General features: G+C 53.6%; 8 protein-coding genes across 8 annotated transcripts; 4 read left to right on the top strand and 4 right to left on the bottom strand.

Annotated features, from left to right (window-relative positions):
• The first annotated feature begins 609 nt into the window (after positions 1 to 609).
• Positions 610 to 3071, top strand: CONPUDRAFT_128333 (cytochrome P450). Its single transcript, XM_007773450.1, has 11 exons — positions 610 to 1102; positions 1164 to 1207; positions 1261 to 1342; positions 1396 to 1463; positions 1524 to 1538; positions 1594 to 1892; positions 1951 to 2009; positions 2077 to 2116; positions 2172 to 2182; positions 2235 to 2777; positions 2832 to 3071. The coding sequence occupies exons 1-11, from the start codon at positions 734 to 736 to the stop codon at positions 2979 to 2981; spliced, it is 1680 nt and encodes a 559-aa protein (XP_007771640.1). The 5' UTR covers positions 610 to 733; the 3' UTR covers positions 2982 to 3071.
• Positions 3072 to 3270: 199 nt separating this feature from the next.
• On the bottom strand, positions 3271 to 5014 carry CONPUDRAFT_156611 (uncharacterized protein; the record flags this gene model as incomplete). Its single annotated transcript, XM_007773449.1, has 2 exons — positions 3271 to 4731; positions 4799 to 5014. 2 exons carry the CDS (start codon positions 5012 to 5014, stop codon positions 3271 to 3273), a joined length of 1677 nt encoding a protein of 558 aa, XP_007771639.1.
• Positions 5015 to 6836: 1822 nt separating this feature from the next.
• On the top strand, positions 6837 to 7886 carry CONPUDRAFT_167610 (uncharacterized protein; the record flags this gene model as incomplete). Its single annotated transcript, XM_007773448.1, has 2 exons — positions 6837 to 7329; positions 7382 to 7886. A coding segment is annotated over one exon (305 nt), but the record flags the coding sequence as incomplete, so codon positions are not given.
• Positions 7887 to 7957: 71 nt separating this feature from the next.
• On the bottom strand, positions 7958 to 8928 carry CONPUDRAFT_167609 (uncharacterized protein). Its single transcript, XM_007773447.1, has 4 exons — positions 8809 to 8928; positions 8598 to 8756; positions 8332 to 8534; positions 7958 to 8280 (listed from the first exon to the last, which is right to left on the bottom strand). The coding sequence occupies exons 1-4, from the start codon at positions 8827 to 8829 to the stop codon at positions 7971 to 7973; spliced, it is 693 nt and encodes a 230-aa protein (XP_007771637.1). The 5' UTR covers positions 8830 to 8928; the 3' UTR covers positions 7958 to 7970.
• A 1136-nt stretch (positions 8929 to 10064) lies between these two features.
• On the top strand, positions 10065 to 13035 carry CONPUDRAFT_167608 (cytochrome P450). The gene is made up of 8 exons (XM_007773446.1): positions 10065 to 11070; positions 11158 to 11201; positions 11288 to 11760; positions 11815 to 11916; positions 11997 to 12007; positions 12079 to 12270; positions 12345 to 12674; positions 12751 to 13035. The coding sequence occupies exons 1-8, from the start codon at positions 10675 to 10677 to the stop codon at positions 12910 to 12912; spliced, it is 1710 nt and encodes a 569-aa protein (XP_007771636.1). The 5' UTR covers positions 10065 to 10674; the 3' UTR covers positions 12913 to 13035.
• Positions 13036 to 14781: 1746 nt separating this feature from the next.
• Positions 14782 to 16992, top strand: CONPUDRAFT_167607 (uncharacterized protein). The gene is made up of 2 exons (XM_007773445.1): positions 14782 to 15010; positions 15073 to 16992. The coding sequence occupies exon 2, from the start codon at positions 15104 to 15106 to the stop codon at positions 16853 to 16855; it is 1752 nt and encodes a 583-aa protein (XP_007771635.1). The 5' UTR covers positions 14782 to 15010; positions 15073 to 15103; the 3' UTR covers positions 16856 to 16992.
• CONPUDRAFT_156606 (alpha beta-hydrolase) lies at positions 16980 to 17861 on the bottom strand (the record flags this gene model as incomplete). Its single annotated transcript, XM_007773444.1, has 2 exons — positions 16980 to 17321; positions 17418 to 17861. The coding sequence occupies 2 exons, from the start codon at positions 17859 to 17861 to the stop codon at positions 16980 to 16982; spliced, it is 786 nt and encodes a 261-aa protein (XP_007771634.1).
• Positions 17862 to 18284: 423 nt separating this feature from the next.
• On the bottom strand, positions 18285 to 20129 carry CONPUDRAFT_145787 (uncharacterized protein; the record flags this gene model as incomplete). Its single annotated transcript, XM_007773443.1, has 4 exons — positions 19763 to 20129; positions 18482 to 19702; positions 18382 to 18401; positions 18285 to 18293 (listed from the first exon to the last, which is right to left on the bottom strand). Exons 1-4 carry the CDS (start codon positions 19956 to 19958, stop codon positions 18285 to 18287), a joined length of 1446 nt encoding a protein of 481 aa, XP_007771633.1. The 5' UTR covers positions 19959 to 20129.
• Between the last annotated feature and the right edge of the window lie 251 nt (positions 20130 to 20380).

Here is a 20380-nt window from a genome sequence, read left to right as displayed (position 1 = left end):
AAAACTCGGAGGAAAAGGCTTTCATCTCGCCGCCTCTTTCTCTCGGTTTCATCCCGGATAAAATCGCCGTTTGTCTGCAGTGTGGTTTTCTCTGAACGAGATTTTTGACTTCATTTCCCAGTCCATCGGTGTTTGAAGCTTGAAGTTCCGCGTTCTTCACATATGCCTTACATGCACGCAACGCCATGTTCCGACATCTTCTCCGTTACACCGGCGCAACCGCTTGCGACACCTACGGGGACCTCTCGTGTGAACACAACCGCGCCAATACATTTCCCTTTGCCGCAGGGCCACGTTCACACCCGCGCTGACAGCACCCTTACTCAGCCCGCGGGTCAGCCGTGCCTTCGATTCGCCGATTGGGCTGGGTACTCGCCTGGGAATACCATTCGTTCTGCAAGACCGCTCGGGGATTGGCATTGGTTCCTGACCAATTCGACTGCCTATTCCGGTGGATGACACTATGTGACTATTTCTGGTTATGTTTTGGCGATGTACTTGGTCGCAGTGCCTTGGTCGATGAGAGCAAATTCTGGCGACGCTTAGTGTCTGCGGGTGAGTTCCTCCTCCTTCGAGATATCTGATGATGCTCACGGGCCGAGTGCAGCTCATACATGACGATACATGACGCCCAAACCTGGAGGTACAAAAGGACGTGCTTGGAGCGGTGATTTACCAGACAATCAAACCAAACTCGACTTTAATCCTCTTTCGAACAGCCAAGTTGATCAATATGACTATCTCGCTCATCAGCATCATCTCCTCAGCTCGTCCAGTCGACATCGCACTTCTCTCGCTCTTCACCTTCATCCTCCTCAAGGCCATCAGCACCACCCGCAAGCGCGTTGCGACAACCAAGCTCAAGGGTCCTCCGAGCGACAGCCTCCTCTACGGCGTCGCCCGCACCATTGAGGACGCCGAGGACTCCGCAGTCGTATACGAGACCTGGGAGCGCGCGTACGGCGCCGTGTACCGCGCTCCCTTCCCGCTCGGCTTGCACAGGATTTTCCTGGGCGATCCGCGAGCGCTCGCGCATATGTGGGCGAGGGACACGACCGCATACGCTACTCCGCTGGGGATCAGGAAGATGTTGATGGGCATTGTGAGTCCAACAAATACGGTGGGTTCACTAGACCTGATCTCTGCATGCTTCCTATTTTCAGATGGGCAAAGGTTTGCTCTATTCTCATGGCGAGGAGCACAGGAGGTGTGTATTGTCGTGGTGTTTGCGATTCGCCGGTCTGACGGAATGTGCCGCAGACAACGCAAGGCCCTGAGCCCGGCGTTCAGTCATTCAGCACTGCGGAAGTTAACCCATATCTTTTATGACTCGACTTATAAGGTTGATTCTGATTTATACGAGTCAACAATCCTCTCACTTTGACAACGCTATAGGTTACTAACTCATGGAATGATATCTTAGAGAAGTCAGGCGACGGGACCATTGTAGAAGTTCAGCGATGGTAAGCCGCTTCTGTTCCTTGTCTAGTATGTAACTGAAGGTTTTCTGTACCCCCTACTAGGATGGGATTCATTGCGTAGGTCAAACCTATCCGCTGTATCAACTTTGTGTATTCACGATATGCGCTTCAGCTTGGACTCCATCGGCCTCGGGGGCTTCTCGCACGACTTCAAAGCCACCTCCGACCCCTCGCACACGTCCGAAACAGCAGCTATATTCCATGCGATCGGCGAGAACCCCGGCAAGTATATATACAGGCTGTTAATGATGCTCAGCTACCCGTTCCCGTGGGCCATGGATCTGCCCATCGAGCAGAACGAGCTCGGCTGGCGTCTGAACAAGGTCATGGCCGAGATAGTCAAGCCATTGTTCGAGAAGGCGAAGGCAGAAAAGGAGAGCGTGGAAGAGAAGTCCGCAATTGGGCTTCTTAGTACGTGTGCAGCATTTTGCTACTGTAAACATGTGGCTTACAACACCTTTCCATATAGTCAAAGCCGAGGCGGCAAACCCGGCGTCGCGTCTCACCGAGCAAGAAATTATAGACGAGGTCTGTTTGCTCAGCTCGAAATGCTAAATGACGGGTGTAACTCAAGCTGGATTCCCCCTTTGCACAGATGAGAACCCTCCTTTTCGCTGGATACGAGACAAGCTCGAGTAAGCCTCTTTCATCCCTCAAATTATCAAACCACTCAATTAATGTCGTAAATAGTCAGTTTAAGCGTGAGCATATTTTCACGGTCGAACGATATAGCGTTGACATCGTTATTATTAGTGGGCCCTTGTAGAGCTATCCAAAGATCAGGACAACCAGCGCAAGCTTCGTCAGGAACTTGAACAGTTCAACGGGACGGACCCGTCGTACGACGATCTGACCAACGGTTTGCCAATCCTCGATGCAGTGGTGCACGAAGTACTCCGCCTGCACCCTCCGCTTCCCGAAGTGACGCGTGTCGTATGTTCTTTATCGCGCTATCTACTTGCGTTACCGGCTGCACTCAACCTCTGTTTTCTGTTGATTCAGGCCCTTCAAGACGACATTATTCCCCTTGGAGAACCCATCGTCGACGCTAGCGGCAACACCATCTCCAACGTCACCGTCGCAAAGGGCACGCTCGTCACCACGTCCATGCAGTACCTCAACCGTTCCGAGAAGTTCTGGGGCCCAGATGCCAAAGAGTTCAAGCCGGAGCGTTGGCTGCAGGAAGGCGGACCGCAGTACAAGGCGCGAGAACTGCAGGGCCACAGGCACCTCTGGACGTTCAACGAAGGGCCGAGGACATGTTTGGGAAAGAATTTTGCGCTAGCCGAGTTTAAGGTGCGCCGACGTCCTTGAGCGCAGACATGCAAACTCAGTGCTTCTTTATGGTAGGCCGCGCTATCGGTGCTTGTGCGAAACTTTGCCTTTGAGCTTCGCAGCCCCAAGGACAGGGTAGTTACCTCGGCCGATAACGTGGTTCGCCCCAAGATCTTCGGGGAGCATGGTGTCGACGTCCCCCTCCGCGTATCCCGTCTTCATTGATGACAGCAAGGCGATAATGGACCGAGTTTGAAAAGGGAACACAAGTTTGAGTAACGGACTGGAATACATCAATAGAGCCTCTAATATATGAAACCGGCTTGTGAATTGCGTGTCAGAATAATTTCGTGAAACAGTGGTATTCGAAATATTTGGATCACAACAAGTACGTTTTCCGTTGAGGGATTGCGAGTATCGAGCGGCATGCGGAGGCAGCGAATACGTCTATTATTTTAGTACGAGACGCTACTTCGTGCAAGTTACAACAATGGTGATAGCTTACTCAACATCGCTACCGGGTCAAGCCCAAGTTGACATTGTACGCTCGCTCCAACTTTGCGACCACATCGCCGGAAGGCGGCCACGTCGAGTCGCATGCTTCCTGCCCCGAGTCAATCTCCGCCGTGCGCCTCTGCTCAATGCAATACATAACCGCCGACCGATGTGCTTGCGTCAGTCTCCCTGTCGACAACGTCGCCTCAGGGCCGAAGAGCAGCGAGAACGAGCTCGAGGAGAAGAGGCGCGCTAGGATCATTGAGAGAACGACTGGATCACCGATGCGTGAATCTTGCAAGTTTAGCGCATCCAACAGGTCGTTTCTGTGTCCATATGCCGGTATTGCTGAAGGAACTGCGACGAGCTGAGAAGCGTTGATGGTTATTTCGAGGCGCTTCAGACATGAGCAGTTCCGGACAAGAGAGTATAGCCCCTGAGTCGTTACGGTTGGCTCTTCCCAGCCGGCCTTCTGGATTAGCGCAAGATGCTGGAGGTTCGGCCACGCGAGAGACAGATCGTCAATGTCCCCGTCTGTGAGAGCAAATCCAAGCTTTACATCGATCTCCAGCGTGGAGAGGCACACATGGCTTAAGAGTGGCCGGAGTACATTGAGCGTCACAGGCTCGCGGAGGTCATCGCCATCGTCAATGTATCCCTCAGGGTTCCCTCGAGTACATTCCTGTTTGAGCTTGATGGTATGCATGTCGGAGATGGGGAACTGACCGAGGACGCGTAAGAGCATTCGAAGAAGTGGCAGTGGAGGCGGGATGCAGAGTGAGATAGAAAGCGAGGAAGGAAAGTTTTGCAACTGATAGGAGAAAGCTATGGCGTTGATGATGTGTTCGAAAGTATACTTCAAAGTACGTAGGTGATTGAACTCGTACGGCGGAGACGCATCCATGATATCCATTGCGGCGCCTGGAGTTTCAGCATTTATGGGTGACGATTCGAGAGTGAAGACCTCGAGGGACGGCAGAAGGCCAATGGCATTCATTGTGTTGATGTCAGGTGCTGGACAACGTAGAATCTGGAGGTGCCTTAATTGCGGAACCACATAGGAGAGAGTTTCGACGGCCCAGGTCGGAGTTGTGTGGATCTTGGTGCTCCACGAGAATGCCAAGTGCCTCAGATCGGGACAGACGTCCGGAAGTGCATTGATGGCCGCTGCGGCAGCGCCACCGGAGCCTTCCACAACTTCGTCCTCAAAGACTTTGGAAAACAGGTTGAGCTCTAGAGACTCAAGTTTTGGACCGAGAAGGGAGCGGTACTCGGGTGACTCGGGAACGTCCTCGGACTCTTCTATGGTGAGACGCCTGAGCTTTGGGAAAGCGCAGTCAATAGCTGTAGGTCGAGAAGCCAGCAGTCTGAGCAAAGATTGCACAGTAGGTCCCCGCTCCGAGACGGTGATCTCGCGGATACGAGAAGTGTAGCCATAGAACAAGTCCCATTCTGCCGACGATAGAGGGCGAGTATTGACCTTGCATCAGTTTTGTTAGTACAAAGTGACTCTGCTCGCAGCGAAAACCCGGTATGAGTGTACTCACAGTCTTTCCTTCCTCGCCGCATACCAGAACATGTTTCGGTAGGATGGTAGTGAGACGAGAGAGGGGCTGAGGTAGTTCCCATGCCAGGTTGAGCGCGGGGTCCTTGAACGTCTGGCACGTGCGGGCAAGAACTGCAAGAGAGCCCACGTCGCCTCGCTGAGCAAGCTGGAGAAAGATCTCAAGGAGAATATCAGACACAGTGAGGGCGTGATGCATTGTAGAAGGGATGATGAGAGAGTTTGACGAATTGGTGACGGTGGGCGGAGCTACATCCAGTTCTTCGGCCGCTTCCCTTGGAATATTGGTTGCGATAGAGCGTGGGAATCATTCCCGAACGCGCCCCTCATGCAGCCTCATGCACATTGCAGCGAGTCGAAATCGCATTCATCATCCAACCATGCAAGGTCGCGCTCATCTCCACTGGCACTAGGACTGTGGTGAGACAAAGCGTATTTTTCACTACTTCCAAAGTTCTTAACATCTACTAGAATTCTTGCATCTGACTACATGGCTTCCGTAACACCGCACGCTCCAGCCAGTTTTCGGCCGCCAGCCATGATGCTACTGCCCGATGAACTTCTCTCAAGCATCTTCATCACTTGCGCTGGGCGCTGCATCCAACCTAATAGTGATCCTGATTCATGGCCGTTCAACCCAGATACTGTCGCCAAACCAGGCTGGCGCACGGACACCCACTTCTGCCACCAAAAATGCTGGACCTGGTTGAGCAATGCTATGCTGGTATGTAATCGCTGGCGAGCTGTCATTATTGACAGAGCCGCGTTGTGGACTTCTCCTCTCTTTCATCATGAATCATTCGCACAGATGGCGCTAGCGCGTTCAGGCGAGGCCTCGCTACTTATCCGGTATCGTCTGAGCGGAAAGGACGCCTCGTTTGTTCGATTTGTGAAATCTGGGGGACTATCTAGGTTTAGAAAGGTTGTTATCGACACCATGGAACAAGAACAGACCAAGACAAAGGATTTCATAGAGAGTTTGAGCCGTTTGTCATCATCGCTAGAGGTCCTTGCGCTCTCGGCAGGTGATGGAATGCCCCGCCTGAGCAACACACCCCTACAAGGCATGCCCGCCTGCGAACGTTGGCCCTCTCAAACCTCGCTCTGGAGTCGTGGAACGGCTTCACCCTGCATGGCTTGACGACACTCGCCATCTCCCTAAAATCTGCCGCCTACATTGATATTTGTCCCTCCACTGATGATGTCATCGCATTCCTCCAGCAGACCCCGGCCCTCCGAACGCTAGTCCTCTGGTGCCTTTACCACGATATAGATGAGGAGCTGAGTGGACGTCAGTATAGCACTCACCTCGGCACCGTAACCCTGCCAGGACTACGTAGGGTATCGATCGGTGGGACGGGGACGCAACCACTGGAAATTCTTCAGCGTCTTGTCTTTCCCGCACAAGCCACTCTGGAGTTGCATGGGAACAAGATTACGTCCCATACTGACTTCACTTCACGCTTGGCTGCAATCCTGGAAGCACACTATGGCAGGCTCAAAATCGGCTCGTCTACCTACCCCCTTGATAATTCGAATCCCGCCCCACGCCCTCACATCAGCAGTCTCGCGATGATGTGCTCCAACAGCAGCTTGAAAGTCACGGCATTCGTTGACCCCGACGTGTTCTCCCACTCATCCGAGACATACGATCCCCTCATCACTCTTCTATTCGACATAGCCCTCGGGATGAACATCGACGACCCGTACGACCTCGCATTGGACGTTCTTCGAGCGATAGGGGCCCATACAGCCACATGTCTGCACTTCAGCCAGGGCGGTTTCCCCGAGAACACCCGGGAAATGGGAAAGGCGGCACATGCTTTGGAGAAGCCTACATCGTTGTCTGACTCGACATCCGAGCTGCTTCCCGAGCGGCCGAGAATCGTTGTTTTTAGTGATCTTTACAAGTTAATGAATCAGCGATAGTGTGACAACACAACCCGAAGAAAAAACGTACTTAAAAACAAGAAAGGTGATCCAGATAGGGGCTCTGGCTATTTAGGCAAATACTGCCACAGCCACCAGCCTCGCCGCCACGCCGCGCCGCCTTTCCCAATTCCCGGGGTTTCTGGTTTCCCCGATCCATCCCAGCTGCAGGAGATTTGGTATTTCCTACCAGCCCTACGCGTCCTTCAAGCGACCGACTTGCATCCTACAATCACCCCTGACTTTATTCTCTCGCTCACTCCAACCGTGGTCGCCGCTTCGCCGCTTCTGGTGCTCCCCCAGCTCGAGATCTTGCATTTTGAGGTCACATGATTTGTTAGAGTCGGCGATACGTCTCCAGTCGAGCTTCTGCGCATATATCTCCGGGAGCGAGTAGCTTGCGGCCGCCCACTCCGTCGCCTGGAGCTTGTGGAGTGTTCGCATATCTCTGTCTCTGATGTTCAAGATATGGGGAGCGACGGGCTGGTTAGCGAGGTTTTTATTGGGAGGGAGGTGTCAGAAGACGGCAGCGACAGCGATAACGAAGAGGGCTCGGGCTGAATATGTGCATTTGATTAAAACTTTGTACGTGGCCCATGGATCTGTATTTGATCCATCTTTGTAATTTACCGTGGAGGAACTTGCAGTGAGATTTTATTCAGCCATACCCAACGTACAACGCTTCGGTGTCGTTGGATGTCTTCATTCGTTTTCTCAATCCCGATTACGCAATGGCCCCGTCATAACCACTTCCCGCGCTCAAGGATTGGCAGATACGCGGCACGTCGTATGGAAATCTGTCTCAACGGTCGCACGTCACGCTGCGCGACTGCCTGCGGCCGACAGCTCACAGCAGCTTTCGATTGTGACGTTTGCAGTTCGCGAAATATGCGCGCTCGGTTGATCGATATGCCGAGGAGGTACTTCAAGTCTACCTCCTCAAGACGCCTCAGTTAATGAAGCAAAAGCCTTGGGAGGGTACCCTATCAAAAAAAATGAGCACGATTGGGAAACGGTATATGTCAATTTAAGATGGAGCCTGGGTCAGGGAAAATGGTGGGTCTACATGGCGGAATGATAGTTCACAACCGTCGAGTCGTAGATAGAGGTATGTAGTTATCGAAACAATACATTTTTGAGATGATACAAACTATGCTCACAAAACTAAATCGGTAAGTTAGTCGATACAATCGTATTCAAGTCCTACATAATCATCAAGGTCTTCTCTATACTCGGGGACCCATGCCACCTGCACCTGGATCACCTCCAGGCGCGCCGTAGCCAGTGTTTCCCGCCTGATCACCATTTCCTGCACCAGTGGCACCGCCCTGCTGATCAAAACCACGCGCTCCTGCGCCGCCCATGTCACGCCCGGTTCCTGGCTGAAGAACGGCAGCGTTCGCATCGCCACCGAGGTGCTTGTTCTGCGGGTGCGCGCCATGCGAAACCGCGTGATCGCGTCGCACGAGTGCCTCATGCTCAAGACGCTCCGCTTCAGCAAGTTCTTGACTTTGTTGATGAATGGAGTCCGCTTCCCTGAAGCCATGCGTCAATGGATAATGGTGCAGTAGAAATGGCAAAACGTACTGTCGCTTCTGCATGCCCTTGGCCTTGAGCGCGTTGGAGCCGACCATGGAGCCGACGGCGCTCTCGACTTTGTTAGTCATTGATTGGCCACCGCCATGGCCCTGATCGCGATTGCCAGAGGAGGCAGGTGGGTTGGCACCGCCGGTGCCTGTAGACGCTCCGGTTGATGAGGTGTTGCGGTTGAAAGGGTCCTGGCCCTGGAACTATGCACAAAGCAGAACGACCATCAGCTTCAAGCTATAGTAGATTTAAAGGGTGCAACTCACGTCCTGCTGACCCATATTCTGCTGAGTAAAGCGCGGGTCTTGCTGGCTTTGGCCAGGCAAAGGCTTGTTCATATTAGGGTCGCCCATGCCTGCCTGGCCTTGAGCCTGGTTCTCAGGACGACGTCCTTGCTCGTTCATGTGTTCATTGGAGTGCTTGTTCTTGAACGATAAAGTCAGAAACACGCTTCTTTCGAATTGGAGGTGCACTCACCTTTCGAGACAACAACGGCATGGTGGATGATGTTTGGTGGTTGATTGGATAGTTTATGTGTGGGTTTGGATATACGATGGTGAATGTACGATATCAACGGATTGCAGAGTTTAGCTTCGCAAGTTCTCCGATTTATATACCTGAATCGTGGAGATGACTTGAGTTGTGGCCGCTGACGTCTGCATGACGCGGGATGAGAATGACGTCTGCGGCCCGCTCTCGCACTTGTCCGTATGCGAATTTATTCCTAGTAAAGTGGGCGCAACGCAGCCATCGTCCGGAAAGGAACGAAGGAGTGCGGAGTAAGCGCAGTGTGAGGCCTGGGTGCAGTGTAAACGCCAACCACACGCAAGGCCAAAGATAAAGCTTCCGGGTCATGTCCCGGACCGTCCCGGGAGTGAGGACGCCGGCCTCTCTGAAATGGGCCGTGCCGATCTATGCCAACGGGTGGAAGGGAGGGCCAAAATTAGCGCCGCTGACCCAACGCTGACCACTCAGTTGTATTCTAAGACTCCACTTTCTCCGCAGCGGCGTCACCAGCATGCCTAGCCGACTTGAATTCAGGTGTGCTATAAGATAAATGCTCATATGTTCAGAATATAAAGGCGCACCATCACTTTAACATGTTCTCCCCAGCGTCGACCGAAGAAATTTTGACATTTATAGATAGAGATCACGGCTGTATGAATGCTGCAAAGAATGCACGTCGAATGGTGTCCGAACTGATCGTGAAAAATGTGATCAGCAGCTCGACCGAATGCAGAATTGGAGGTGCACCACAGAGATGTTATAATAAACTGATAAAGGACCACAAGATATGACAATAAGATAGCATTAAGCCTGTGAATCGCTATAGAACAGAACGGAAGGATGCGTGAAGAATCGGTGCCGCAAAGCTGACGAGAGCGAGAGCGAAGCTTAAACGATGAACGCGAAGGAGAGATAACGTGTCAAAGTTTCAAAGTTCATTCATTTCCTCGGTGCCGGATCCAGTCGCAGGAGGTGTGTTCAATAACTGAGCACTGTCGGTGCTAGAGACATGGTCAACGGGGTTTAACGGCAAAGCAGGAAAGATCTCCGATAGTCTTGGAACAAGCCATAGCCTCCGATGCCATGCCACTAACCCTAACCCTCACATATCTGACAAATACAGTCAAACAAAAGCATTGAAAAAGCAAGGGGTAAAAGAAAGAGTGCTTCAGAACGCGCAAGGGGCGTTCCGCAGTTGGCTCTATCTCAGCCTATCCCTCGGGCGTGTCCTCCTCGTTTCTGGTGGGATTGAGCCCACAGCTCATCGTGCTGCTAGGGTTTGCCTGGGACATATGTAGTAGGAACACCCGACGCTGACGCCTGCGGGACCTTCTCCGACTCGGAAAGATCGCCACACCCGTGGCTTCGTCTGGGAAACATCTACCCCCTCTTCCTCCTCATTCGCGAATGGTTTTTTCTCCAGATGACCGTCTCCGTCAAGCGGCCGCAGTAAAACGCTGATTCGTGCCGCCTGCTTACGAGCTTTATCTCCTTATGCGACATAGGGCACGCCTCGGGAGCATCTTTTCGGGTCCTTTCACCACATCTCGGCGCCTAACATCAGTAAAATTACTGAGCAGCCTCTCGCAATTGCCGATCCTCTGGAGAACTCAACCTATCTTTAGGGTCTGCCGAGCTTTCCTCACAAATCTGACAAAGCTTCTATATCATCTACATTGTGTGGTGCTCTTGGATTTGAACGCTAAAGAAGAACCGCCAGGGCTGACGACCGGGACTCAGAAGATATATAATATGGCTGCTATGACGGGCTTCAGACCATTTCAACCGAACATAACCCTTTGCCAGCTCGCCTAAAACGTCGTCGCATCCAACATCATGTCTTTTAGCACTCTACTCTCCACCAGCAAAATCTCCACCCTCCTCACCTCCACCGCATCTCGCCCCATCGACATCGCCCTCCTCTCCCTGCTCACTCTCGTTCTTCTAAAGTATTTTACGTCCACTCGCAGTCGCATATGCACAACCCCACTCCGCGGCCCGCCCTCCTCTTCCGTCCTGTACGGCGTCGCCCGCGCCATCGAAGACGCGCCGGATCCCGCAGTCCTCTATGAAGAATGGGAGCGGACGTACGGCGGGGTATATAAAGCCCCGTTCACGCTCGGCATGCACAGGCTCGTGTTGTGCGACCCCCGTGCGCTCGCGCACATGTGGGCAAGAGACACGACTGGGTACGGGTTTCAGCCAGGAGTTAGTCTATTGCTAGAGAACATTGTGAGTGTCTTAGGCAGCAAGCGAAGGATGACCATGCCGATTGACATGCTTGATTCGGCGCAACGCTGGGATTTGTGAATCATACAGATGGGCAAGGGGCTGTTCTGGGCACACGGCGACACGCACAAGAGGTGGGTGTTATCTTGTTTAATCCGCGATTTGTACTTGGGCATGCACAGCTAACTTCAACTCGCGATGTTCGCAAAAACAAATGCAGACAACGCAAAGCCCTCTCCCCCGCATTCAGCCACTCCGCCCTGCGCAAACTAACGCACATCTTTTATGACTCAACGTACAACGTCACCCGCTCTTGGAATGCCATCCTAGACAAATCCGGTGCGGACGGCAGCATCATCGAAGTGCAGCGCTGGATGGGCACCATCGCGCTCGACTCCATCGGCCTCGGCGGCTTCTCGCACGACTTCCGCGCGACTGTGGGCGACCCCACCGTGCACACCTCCGAATCCGAGGTAGCCAAGATCTTCCACGCGCTTGGCGAACACCCCTCGAAGCTCTACAGGCTTCTCATGCTCCTCAGCTACGCGATTCCGTGGGTGATGCACCTCCCCGTCGCGCAGAACCGGAACAGCTGGCGGTTCAATAGTGCGATGGGCGAGGTCGCACGGGGGCTGTTTGATAAGGTGAAGGGAGGGGATGGGGTCGAGGAAAAATCTGCTATAGGTTTATTGAGTGAGTTTTTTTTTGCCTCATACTAAACTGGGGACGAGGCTGAGGCTTGTGTAGTCAAAGCGTCCGAAGCAGAGAAGGCAGGCTCGCGCCTCACAGAACAAGAGGTTATCGACGAGATGCGGACGCTCTTGTTTGCTGGGTACGAGACGAGCTCAAGTACGTTTCCCCAACGACAATCTCTACCAGAAAACTGTTCACTCACGTTCTCTCTCTCTTGTCCCATCTTTAACACACAGTCAGCTTAACCGTAAGCGCCCATTTCCTCCTACCATCTCCGTTCCTCGGACTATGAACTGATGCGTTTTCTCCAATCTGCAGTGGGCCCTTATCGAGGTCTCCAAGGACCAAAACACACAGCGCCTCCTCCGCGAAGAGCTCTCCCACTTCTACGAAGGCGGAGCGGACCCATCCTACGACGAGCTCACCAACCCCACGACACTGCCCACGCTCGACGCCGTCGTGCACGAGGTCCTGCGGTTGCATCCACCTCTGCCAGAGGTCACACGCGTCGTACGTCCTCCGCTCCCTTTCCATTTCCTTTACTGACAAAAGGTGCTCGCGGTGTGGAATACCCCGTACAACAGGCCCTTCAAGACGACGTCCTTCCGCTCTCTGCCCCGCTCACCACCGCGTCGGGCCACATTGTGGACACCATCACGATCGCAAAGGGAACACTCGTCACCACCTCGATGCAGTATCTCAACCGCTCCGAGAAGTTCTGGGGCCCCGACGCAAAGGAGTTCAAGCCCTCCCGCTGGCTCGCCACGCGGCAGGATAGCCCCGAGGGAGGCGACGGCGGGAAGTGGGAGCCGGAGTACGCGGCGAAGGAGCTGCACGGCCACCGCCACCTGTGGAGCTTCAACGATGGGCCGCGCATGTGTCTGGGAAAGAACTTTGCGCTGGCCGAGTTCAAGGTGTGTGTGTGATGTCGTAGCGTGTCGCTTTGTGTCTCTGTTTCTTGATGAACTGACGATGGGTGGAACGCCGCAGGCTTCACTTTCCGTCCTCATCCGCAACTTCGCGTTCGAGCTGCGCGATCCCAAGAACGACGCTGCGATCAACTCGGCGGACAACCTCGTGCGTCCTAAGATCGCAGGGGAAGCCAGGATTGATGTGCCGCTACGGGTGAGGCGTGTTCAAGGGCGGGAATGAAGTTTTATACGAGCATGATGTGTGGACCTCGGACGTCGAGTCGTAATCGTGTAGTGCCGCGGATGGGAAATATAGATGAGGCTGAAGCTATCACCAACAAGTCAGTATATCAGTATACACAGCTTTACACTGTAAAGCTACACAACCTGGCCAATTTACACTTGACTCTCACATCCACCCCCGGAGTTTCCTTCAAGTTGTGCGTCTCCCGTAGCAACATTATTCAGCAAGTGTCTAAGCTGGATCTTCCCAATGAATGAGATGATACGGAGAGCGACGGGGAGGAAGACGTGGGAGTGGGTGAGTACTAGAAGACAAAGTCGGAGTACATCAATGGGCAGTTCTAGACTGGTAGTGCTACGACTATTTTACGACTCGGTTTATCGCGTCAACGATGTCCCGTGGATCGGATAGTGTATGCGCGAATGTGCGGCACCCTCTTGATTATATAGCTAAGGTGCCTGTCAATCGAATTCTTGGACACTCACTCTTCGTTCTTACTCGTCAAGAGTGCCCATAGCACGAAAAACAAAACGGATGGTGATTGTATGTGACGTTCTCAGACCTCACAGCCCAAAGTCACTTTCCTCAAATCCGAAGAGTAAGATTTACGCCACACATTAGGTCGTGACCCTGACCGAGGTTGATAACCCTAAGAATGAATATCAATGAATCCCAATGGCAGTTGGACTATCAGGATTCGTATTGTACACGCATGTCATTACTTTGCCAGATAGCTGTAGACATAAATCAACTCGCGCAGTCAACTTGACATGTATCTGGCTCACCTCTGAGCTGTTTTTTTAAAATCAGTGATGCATTTCTCCGTCACTGAGAACAATATGTAATATAGGTACGCTGGGTCGCCACATCATCAGTAACTAGAATTAAGTTTTCTGCGTAGGTAATTATAGTCTACACCTTCGTGATTCCCTTCAGATCCCCACTTGCTCTCTTCATCCCATCTAACTATATCCACTGAATCATCCCTTCTCAATGCCGCTACGTTATTACTCTCCACTCCCGTACAGTCTACAAGCTCCAGGAGAAGCAGACGATATCCAACAGTTGCCCGATCACCTAGGCACTCCCGCAATTCTTCAAAGCTAGTGCAGTCTTCAAATCCCGAGAGATGTGTCATTCGAAGACGCAGCTCGCATAGTGCAGGCAGCAGACATCCCTGCTCGCGCATTGGAGAGAGCACCCCAATAAGCTTCGTGTATCCCATGGCTGTGACGTGAAGTACTCGTAGCCGAGGAACAAGTGTGCAGAGGTCGCTCCATGAAAACGACACGTCGTCCATAGGTTCTCTGATGTAAAGAGAGGTCAGTGTATGGGCTTGGATAACGCCAAGAACGCGTGGCACGAGCCGCGGCACAGGGTACCAGTCTTCAAATACCATTACCAGCGGCGACAAACTAACATCATGCGCCTCCAGTCCCAGCACCGTAGAAGCCTGCATATGTGGCCCTCTTTACGCCAGTTTGGTTCATCGTCGTTAAAATTGATGAATGGCCACGCTGCTGGGACAATATTGGGCTGGATGCAACGGCCTGCGCAAAGGACAAAGATGTCCGAGAGTAGCTCGTCGGGTAGGAGCAAGATGGGTGAAGTACCACTTGGTCGGCTCCTCAGAGGTCATACTATCGACGCAGAGCTCTGTAAACAGCACAAACAGGTCACCAGAACTAGAAGTGAGGACGAGCCTTTAACTTCCGGTAAAATTGCGAAAGAGACGTGGACTCTTGTCTGTGCTCAGCTCATGCAGTTGGTGCGGTTTTACCGTCAGCCGGCCCTAATGCTTCGACGTCTCACGCTCTCGGACCTCGAGCACACGGATCTGTTGCTGCGTACTGACAATCAATATAATGTTGTATTTCCTCGACACCTATCATAGGTTTCCGTGACACAAGTGCGTTTTCCTCGTTCTTCACCCTCAAAACGCGACGAGTTTCGAGAGTTTCAGCCGAATCATGGGAAAGTGATACGATGCGAGCGCGCTTCGTCGTTAGGGCAGGCATCCGCAAACACCGTTATCTAAGTAGCGGGGTTCTGCTCGGACCACGTTTCTTCAAGCTTTGTTCTTGCAACCTCCTCAGTACGTACGACTCAGCTCATCTATCTGAGCTTCCCCAGCTGATATGCCTTTCATTCCTCAAGCCGTTGTGCTCCTGATATCGCACCTTCTGAAATGACTTCTCAGTCCAAGTCAGACCAGACTTCGCCCATCTCGCTCCTACCAAACGAGCTACTTGCCGAGATATTCACTCTCCGCGTCGGGCAGTGCATCCAGCCGCACCTTGGCGATGACGCATGGCCTCTGGACTCGCACCAGGAAACGTGGCCTTTCAGTAGCAGACGCCCAAGCTGGCGCATCCACAGCCATCTGAGCTGCGACGCGCAATGCCGGGAGTGGACGCAGGCGATGCTCGTTTGCCGCCGGTGGCATGATGTTATCCTCGATATGGCCACCCTCTGGGCCTGTCCTCAGCTCGAACGTAAGAGCGAGGTCGAGTCGTATCTCACTCGTGCAGGCAGTGCTCCGTTGTTTGTTCGCCGCGCACTATGCGACAGCGATGATTGGCTACTCGATTTCTTGGGTCTCCAGGGAGGCCTTTCACGCTGCCGCGAGATCGTTCTTCTCAAGAAACATCGCTCACGCGTAGACATTCAGCCTCTGATGCAGCACTTACCCGAGTCTGCACCGCTCTTGGAAGTGCTCGCCTTAACGTTCAAGGCAACTCTTCCCGAATCGTTCCTACGTGGTTTGCCTCGCCTGCGAAGTCTGGTTCTAGGTCGATGCGGCCTGGAGACATGGCACTCCCTTCCTCTCCAAAATCTGACGACTCTGATCATCTGCAAAATCTCGGACCCGGCTCTCCATCCCTCCCTCTCCGATATCGTCGCACTCTTGCAACAGACTCCGCGGCTTGAAATGCTAGCACTTCGATGCCTCCAGAGCATCCCTGACGACGAAGCTCCTAAGCAGCCGAACGTTGTCGTTCCTCTCCGAGGGCTCTCTAGGCTTTCGCTCACCGGATCACATTTACAAGCGCTTAACGTCTTCCAGCGTCTTTCTGTCCCCTCACACGCAATCTTAGACCTTAACATGTACAGCGTCACGTCATACAACGACATTTCTTCCCGCCTCACGCCCCTATTTCAGGCACACTATAACGCGGGGATACATTCGAACTATCCGCTGCCAAGTACTGGGGGCTTAAAATGCCTCGCAGCAGCCACAGGTTTCCGCAGCCTCTCGGTGGCATGTACGATGCTCTCCGTTAACGTGGCGGCTTCCCTTGCACTGTCTCTTCGGCTGCCATTTTGTGACTCCGAGAGTCCCGAATGTGACGATGACCATCCTACTGAAGACACCTCCGAGGACCCTATGCTTAGCATGGAGATCCTACGTCGCGGCTATCTATCTACAGGCCTCGTACTCGGCGTCCTCCGCGCCATCCCGCTGGAGACCATCACCTTCCTCAACCTTTACGACCTCGACCTTCATGCCGATCAATGGAAAGACCTGTGGCCCACGGTGCCCGCTTTACGCATTCTCCGCGTCGAAGGAGGCGTGCACCTCACCATGCGGTCTCTCATTCTCTCACTCACGCCCACTGTGCCGCCCGATGCTACGCTAACTTCATCCGAGCTTGAGCATGAAGGCCACTTGCTGCTCCCTAACCTCGAAGAGCTGCACATCCACCACGCTCGCGACTTCCGCCCTTCCGAGAACGAAATCTCCCAGTATACGCAGCTGCGCGAGTGCCTCAGGCTGCGAGACGCGGCTGGTGCGCGTTTGCGTCTGCTGGAGGTCGAGGAAGGGACATCTAACTTCCACATGAACACGGAGCAAAACGTCGAGAAGATGAGGCGAGATCGCTCGGTGGATAAGATTGTCTGGGTTTGGCCATACAAGGAGGAGCCGGTGTCCGTGTAGAGATCCATAGCTTCGCCGAAGGGCAGAGAGCAGATATGATAGCATAGACCATGTGTCCGATTAGAGTAGCAGCACACTACAGCCTAGATAGCATTCCTCGTGAGAGTAGACTAGAGCACACTTATCATGACTTAGCAGCGCTCTCAATGAGCTCAATGACAACCTCCGGATGCGATATATACGGCGAATGCCCGCCCTCCGGTATCGTTCTCGACTCTACGCCTTCCAGCCCTTTCAACATGTCATTCCACTGTTTCTCCTGCTTCCCGATGATCCACGTCTTGTCCTTCCTGCAGAACAGATACGTGACCGGATGGTGGTTGTATGCATCGTAAGAGATGTTGCTGGTGCACGCTACCATCGACGACGGCAACAGCATCGCATTAAGACCCTGAACGTGTTGCTTGTCTTCGACGTCGTTGAAGAGTGAGTCTGATGGGTCGATGATGGTTACTGTCCCATTGTCCTACCAGCCCGATAGCGTACATCGATAGTGGGATCGTGGTTGATTCTCCGAGATCAGCTAAAGCCCAAGAAAGCAGAGATGGCAAGGCCGACTCACATGAACCTCAACACAAGTTGCCACCTCGTGATACTCCAACGCCTCCACACCCAAAGGCACAAGAATCGCGCACAAAAACACAATCCTCAACACCCCGCCCTTCTCTCCCTTTCCCTCTCTTGCCTTCCGCCCCAGCTCAGCCTTCACAGCCTCGCTGGCAACCATCCCTCCATACGAATGCGCGACGACGATCACCTGTTTCCCCTCATCCTCGACGAGCCTCCTCAGCTCGACAAGCATGCACTCCGCGTCCTCCTGCAACGTCGCCGGCGCATAGTCTGGCGGAAGCTTGCTCGTGCTGGGCAGGTGCGGACAGACGGTGTCGTATTCCCTCGCATGCAGCAGCTCGCGGAAGGCGCTGAAGTGCGCCGGGGTGTGGAAGCAGCCGTGCACGATGAGGACGGTCGGCTTCTCCGCGCCAGCGTTGGCGATTTCACAAGACATCCCTCGGTTAAACAGAGAGCGAATCCTTGGATGGGCGGGTGATTGGAAAGGGTGATGCAAGAGCGGTTCAGGATGTGCTCTCCGGGCCATTTATCGACTTTACGCCGACTCCCAGGAACGGCTAAAGAACCAGTGCCTGCCATCTTCCCAGTGTTGAGCGCCGAGGGGCTGCCTCGAGCGCGATTTGTCTGCGCCACACAGCGTAAAGAGGGAAGATTCGTGATGCGAGAGTGGTAACTTGTAAGTTAGGTTCGTAGTAAGCTTGTCATGAATGGAACTTGATGAAGTAACCAAAGCCGGCCCTAGAGTAGCGCGCGACGCGACGCGACGCGTTCGAACCTCTGAAACTCTGCAGCTTGAACTCGTCCAAACCTGGCTCACGAACTCAATAGACGTTTTCAACAACCCATTTTATACCCGTCACTAAAGAGACTAAGTACAATCGCAGTAAGGCTCGTACAGGAGGAAAATCAAGACGGCAATCAACGACTGGCAAAGAAAGCCTACGCGAACTACCCACAAAGAAGCAGAAACCAACGCCTAAGGAAAGAAAGCAGAATAAAATATGAATAGAAGGCATACGAGTTCACACTCCCCACTACTAATTACTTATGACTCACACGGCCCACAGAGCCCTGCCTCTTGCGCGATGCCAGGCGCACATACGAACGAGCACCGCTCATTTAACGAGATGCCCAGCCCCTTGCCCTCTTTCGCGCCCCCGTCTCCTAGCCCGTCCTGCACAACGTACACGCTCCACGGCGACACGAGCCTCTTGCGTGACCTCTCCCGCGACGGACTTTGCTCGTGCATCGGCCACTGACACTGGGATGGGGAGGCGGAGGCGGCCTCCGATTCAGACTCTGAATCCTTGGCGAGCTCGTTCGCGCTCCACGGGGACGGCAGGCCCGCGTCGTGGTGGGGCGGAGAGGCGAAGGGGGCAGGCGAGGGCAGGGTAGACGCGCAGTCGAGGAGCGCCCATCTCTTGTATGTGCATGTGGGGGATTCGACAGGTGTGTGCGGCGCGCGCGAGGGCGAACTTGGCGGGGTGGAGATGGTGTCCGACTCGGAGCGCTGGTCGGTGTCGCAAACAGCAGACGCGGGCGGTGATGATTCAGCCTCGAGATTCCCAGCAGCGTCGGACGAGTGCTTGTGTTCTTGCCCCTGTTCCCGTTCACCACGCTTCGGCGATCCGTCGTCGGTGTCGTTCCATAGCCAGGCCAGGTAGCTAAGTGGCCTACCCAGCGCAGCCTTGTCCGACTCGACGCTCGACGTTCTCCGATGAGATCCGAACGCGTTGGCCGGTTGAGGGAGGGCGAGTGCAGAGGGTAGCTCGGTGCCTGCTCCGATATCGCCTGTGTTGCACACAGTAGGAGGCTTTGAGGTGTCGGAGACGATATGGATTGCAAGCTCAGGAACGTTGCAGGGGGTGATCGGCTCCGCGGTGGAGGCTGACTGAGAGCTGACAGTGCAAGATCGCGCAATGCTGGCAGGAGTTGTGGCGATGCTGGTGGAGGGAGTAGATGCGGTGGTGGTGGAGAGCATCGGAGTAGATGTGGTGGAAGGACTCGGAGAAGTGGTGATGGAAGGAGTCGGGGTGGAGGTGATAGAAAGATCTGACATGGCAGTCGCAGAGGGTGTAGGATGCGGGGTGACAGAGCGCTCAGGAGAATGATATACTGTGTAGTATTGAGGAGCGATGGGAGCCACAGGACCAGGAGAAAGCGAGGATGTACGAGGGGGATGAGGAGAGACAAAGGTCGGTCTAACGAGAGTAGTAGGGCTGAAATTTCCCGAACGAGCGTAAGCAAAGATTGGACTGCTGGCCAAGTGAGGTGAACCTGAGCGAAGAAGAGTTTTAACATGAACGCCACGGCAGAAGCTTGCTCACGACGACGTACAGTGTGGCGGGCGGGTCACCGGTGATCTAAAATTTTTAGAACCATTCTCCATGTCAGGCGCAGCGTCGAACGGCCTTTCTGTCTCTATGTTTGAGCCTGGACAAGGCTCATCCGTAGCGCAGAAACACGCGAGGAAGAGCCACTTGATCCAAGCCCAAAGGGTGCGGACAAAGTTGTGGAAAGCTTCGGAGGGCATAGCAACTGAAGCTATAGCTAGGAGCGGAGAGGGCTGGTACTAGCCGTGTATATGAGGAACAGTTACCGCTGAAGAAACTTGTGCTAGGGCATGGTCGGCGTATATGTCTCTAGAGAGCGTTGCGATCGAGTCTGAGCAATGGATGGTCTGAGTTACGATAAGATGAAATTCAGATCATACCAGAACTTGAAAGCCTTTTAGTCTAAATTATCACCTTGAAAGTGGGCAGAAATGTGCCTGGTAACCTATGGCAAAGCTAGAGGCATAGTTAATTGAGCGGGCGCAGGCAAAGCCCCGAGCTCTTCAGCTCATGGTTACGTTCAGTGGATGGTGTCCGGCTACATTCAAGTGCTTTTGGTATTAAAGATGCATTCTGAGGAAGAAGGGAATCCGAGGCTCTCCACGCTTTGGTAACGACGATT

This window comes from Coniophora puteana, assembly GCF_000271625.1.
Source record: "Coniophora puteana RWD-64-598 SS2 unplaced genomic scaffold CONPUscaffold_10, whole genome shotgun sequence".
Lineage (NCBI taxonomy): Eukaryota > Fungi > Basidiomycota > Agaricomycetes > Boletales > Coniophoraceae > Coniophora > Coniophora puteana.
This window is presented reverse-complemented; position numbering and strand designations above follow the sequence as displayed.

What these genes read in the sequence shown, in the direction of transcription:
- CONPUDRAFT_128333 (XM_007773450.1), top strand. Translation starts at nt 734, where the DNA reads ATGACTATCTCGCTCATCAGCATCATCTCCTCAGCTCGTCCAGTCGAC. An exon ending in GGAAGATGTTGATGGGCATT is followed by an intron (nt 1,103 to 1,163) that starts GTGAGTCCAACA and finishes TCCTATTTTCAG; the next exon opens with ATGGGCAAAGGTTTGCTCTA. An exon ending in TTTATGACTCGACTTATAAG is followed by an intron (nt 1,343 to 1,395) that starts GTTGATTCTGAT and finishes ACAACGCTATAG; the next exon opens with GTTACTAACTCATGGAATGA.
- CONPUDRAFT_167609 (XM_007773447.1), bottom strand. Translation starts at nt 8,829, where the DNA reads ATGCCGTTGTTGTCTCGAAAG. An exon ending in TGCCGTTGTTGTCTCGAAAG is followed by an intron (nt 8,757 to 8,808) that starts GTGAGTGCACCT and finishes TTATCGTTCAAG; the next exon opens with AACAAGCACTCCAATGAACA. An exon ending in AGAATATGGGTCAGCAGGAC is followed by an intron (nt 8,535 to 8,597) that starts GTGAGTTGCACC and finishes CTTTGTGCATAG; the next exon opens with TTCCAGGGCCAGGACCCTTT.
- CONPUDRAFT_167608 (XM_007773446.1), top strand. Translation starts at nt 10,675, where the DNA reads ATGTCTTTTAGCACTCTACTCTCCACCAGCAAAATCTCCACCCTCCTC. An exon ending in GTCTATTGCTAGAGAACATT is followed by an intron (nt 11,071 to 11,157) that starts GTGAGTGTCTTA and finishes TGAATCATACAG; the next exon opens with ATGGGCAAGGGGCTGTTCTG. An exon ending in CACGGCGACACGCACAAGAG is followed by an intron (nt 11,202 to 11,287) that starts GTGGGTGTTATC and finishes AAACAAATGCAG; the next exon opens with ACAACGCAAAGCCCTCTCCC.
- CONPUDRAFT_167607 (XM_007773445.1), top strand. Translation starts at nt 15,104, where the DNA reads ATGACTTCTCAGTCCAAGTCAGACCAGACTTCGCCCATCTCGCTCCTA.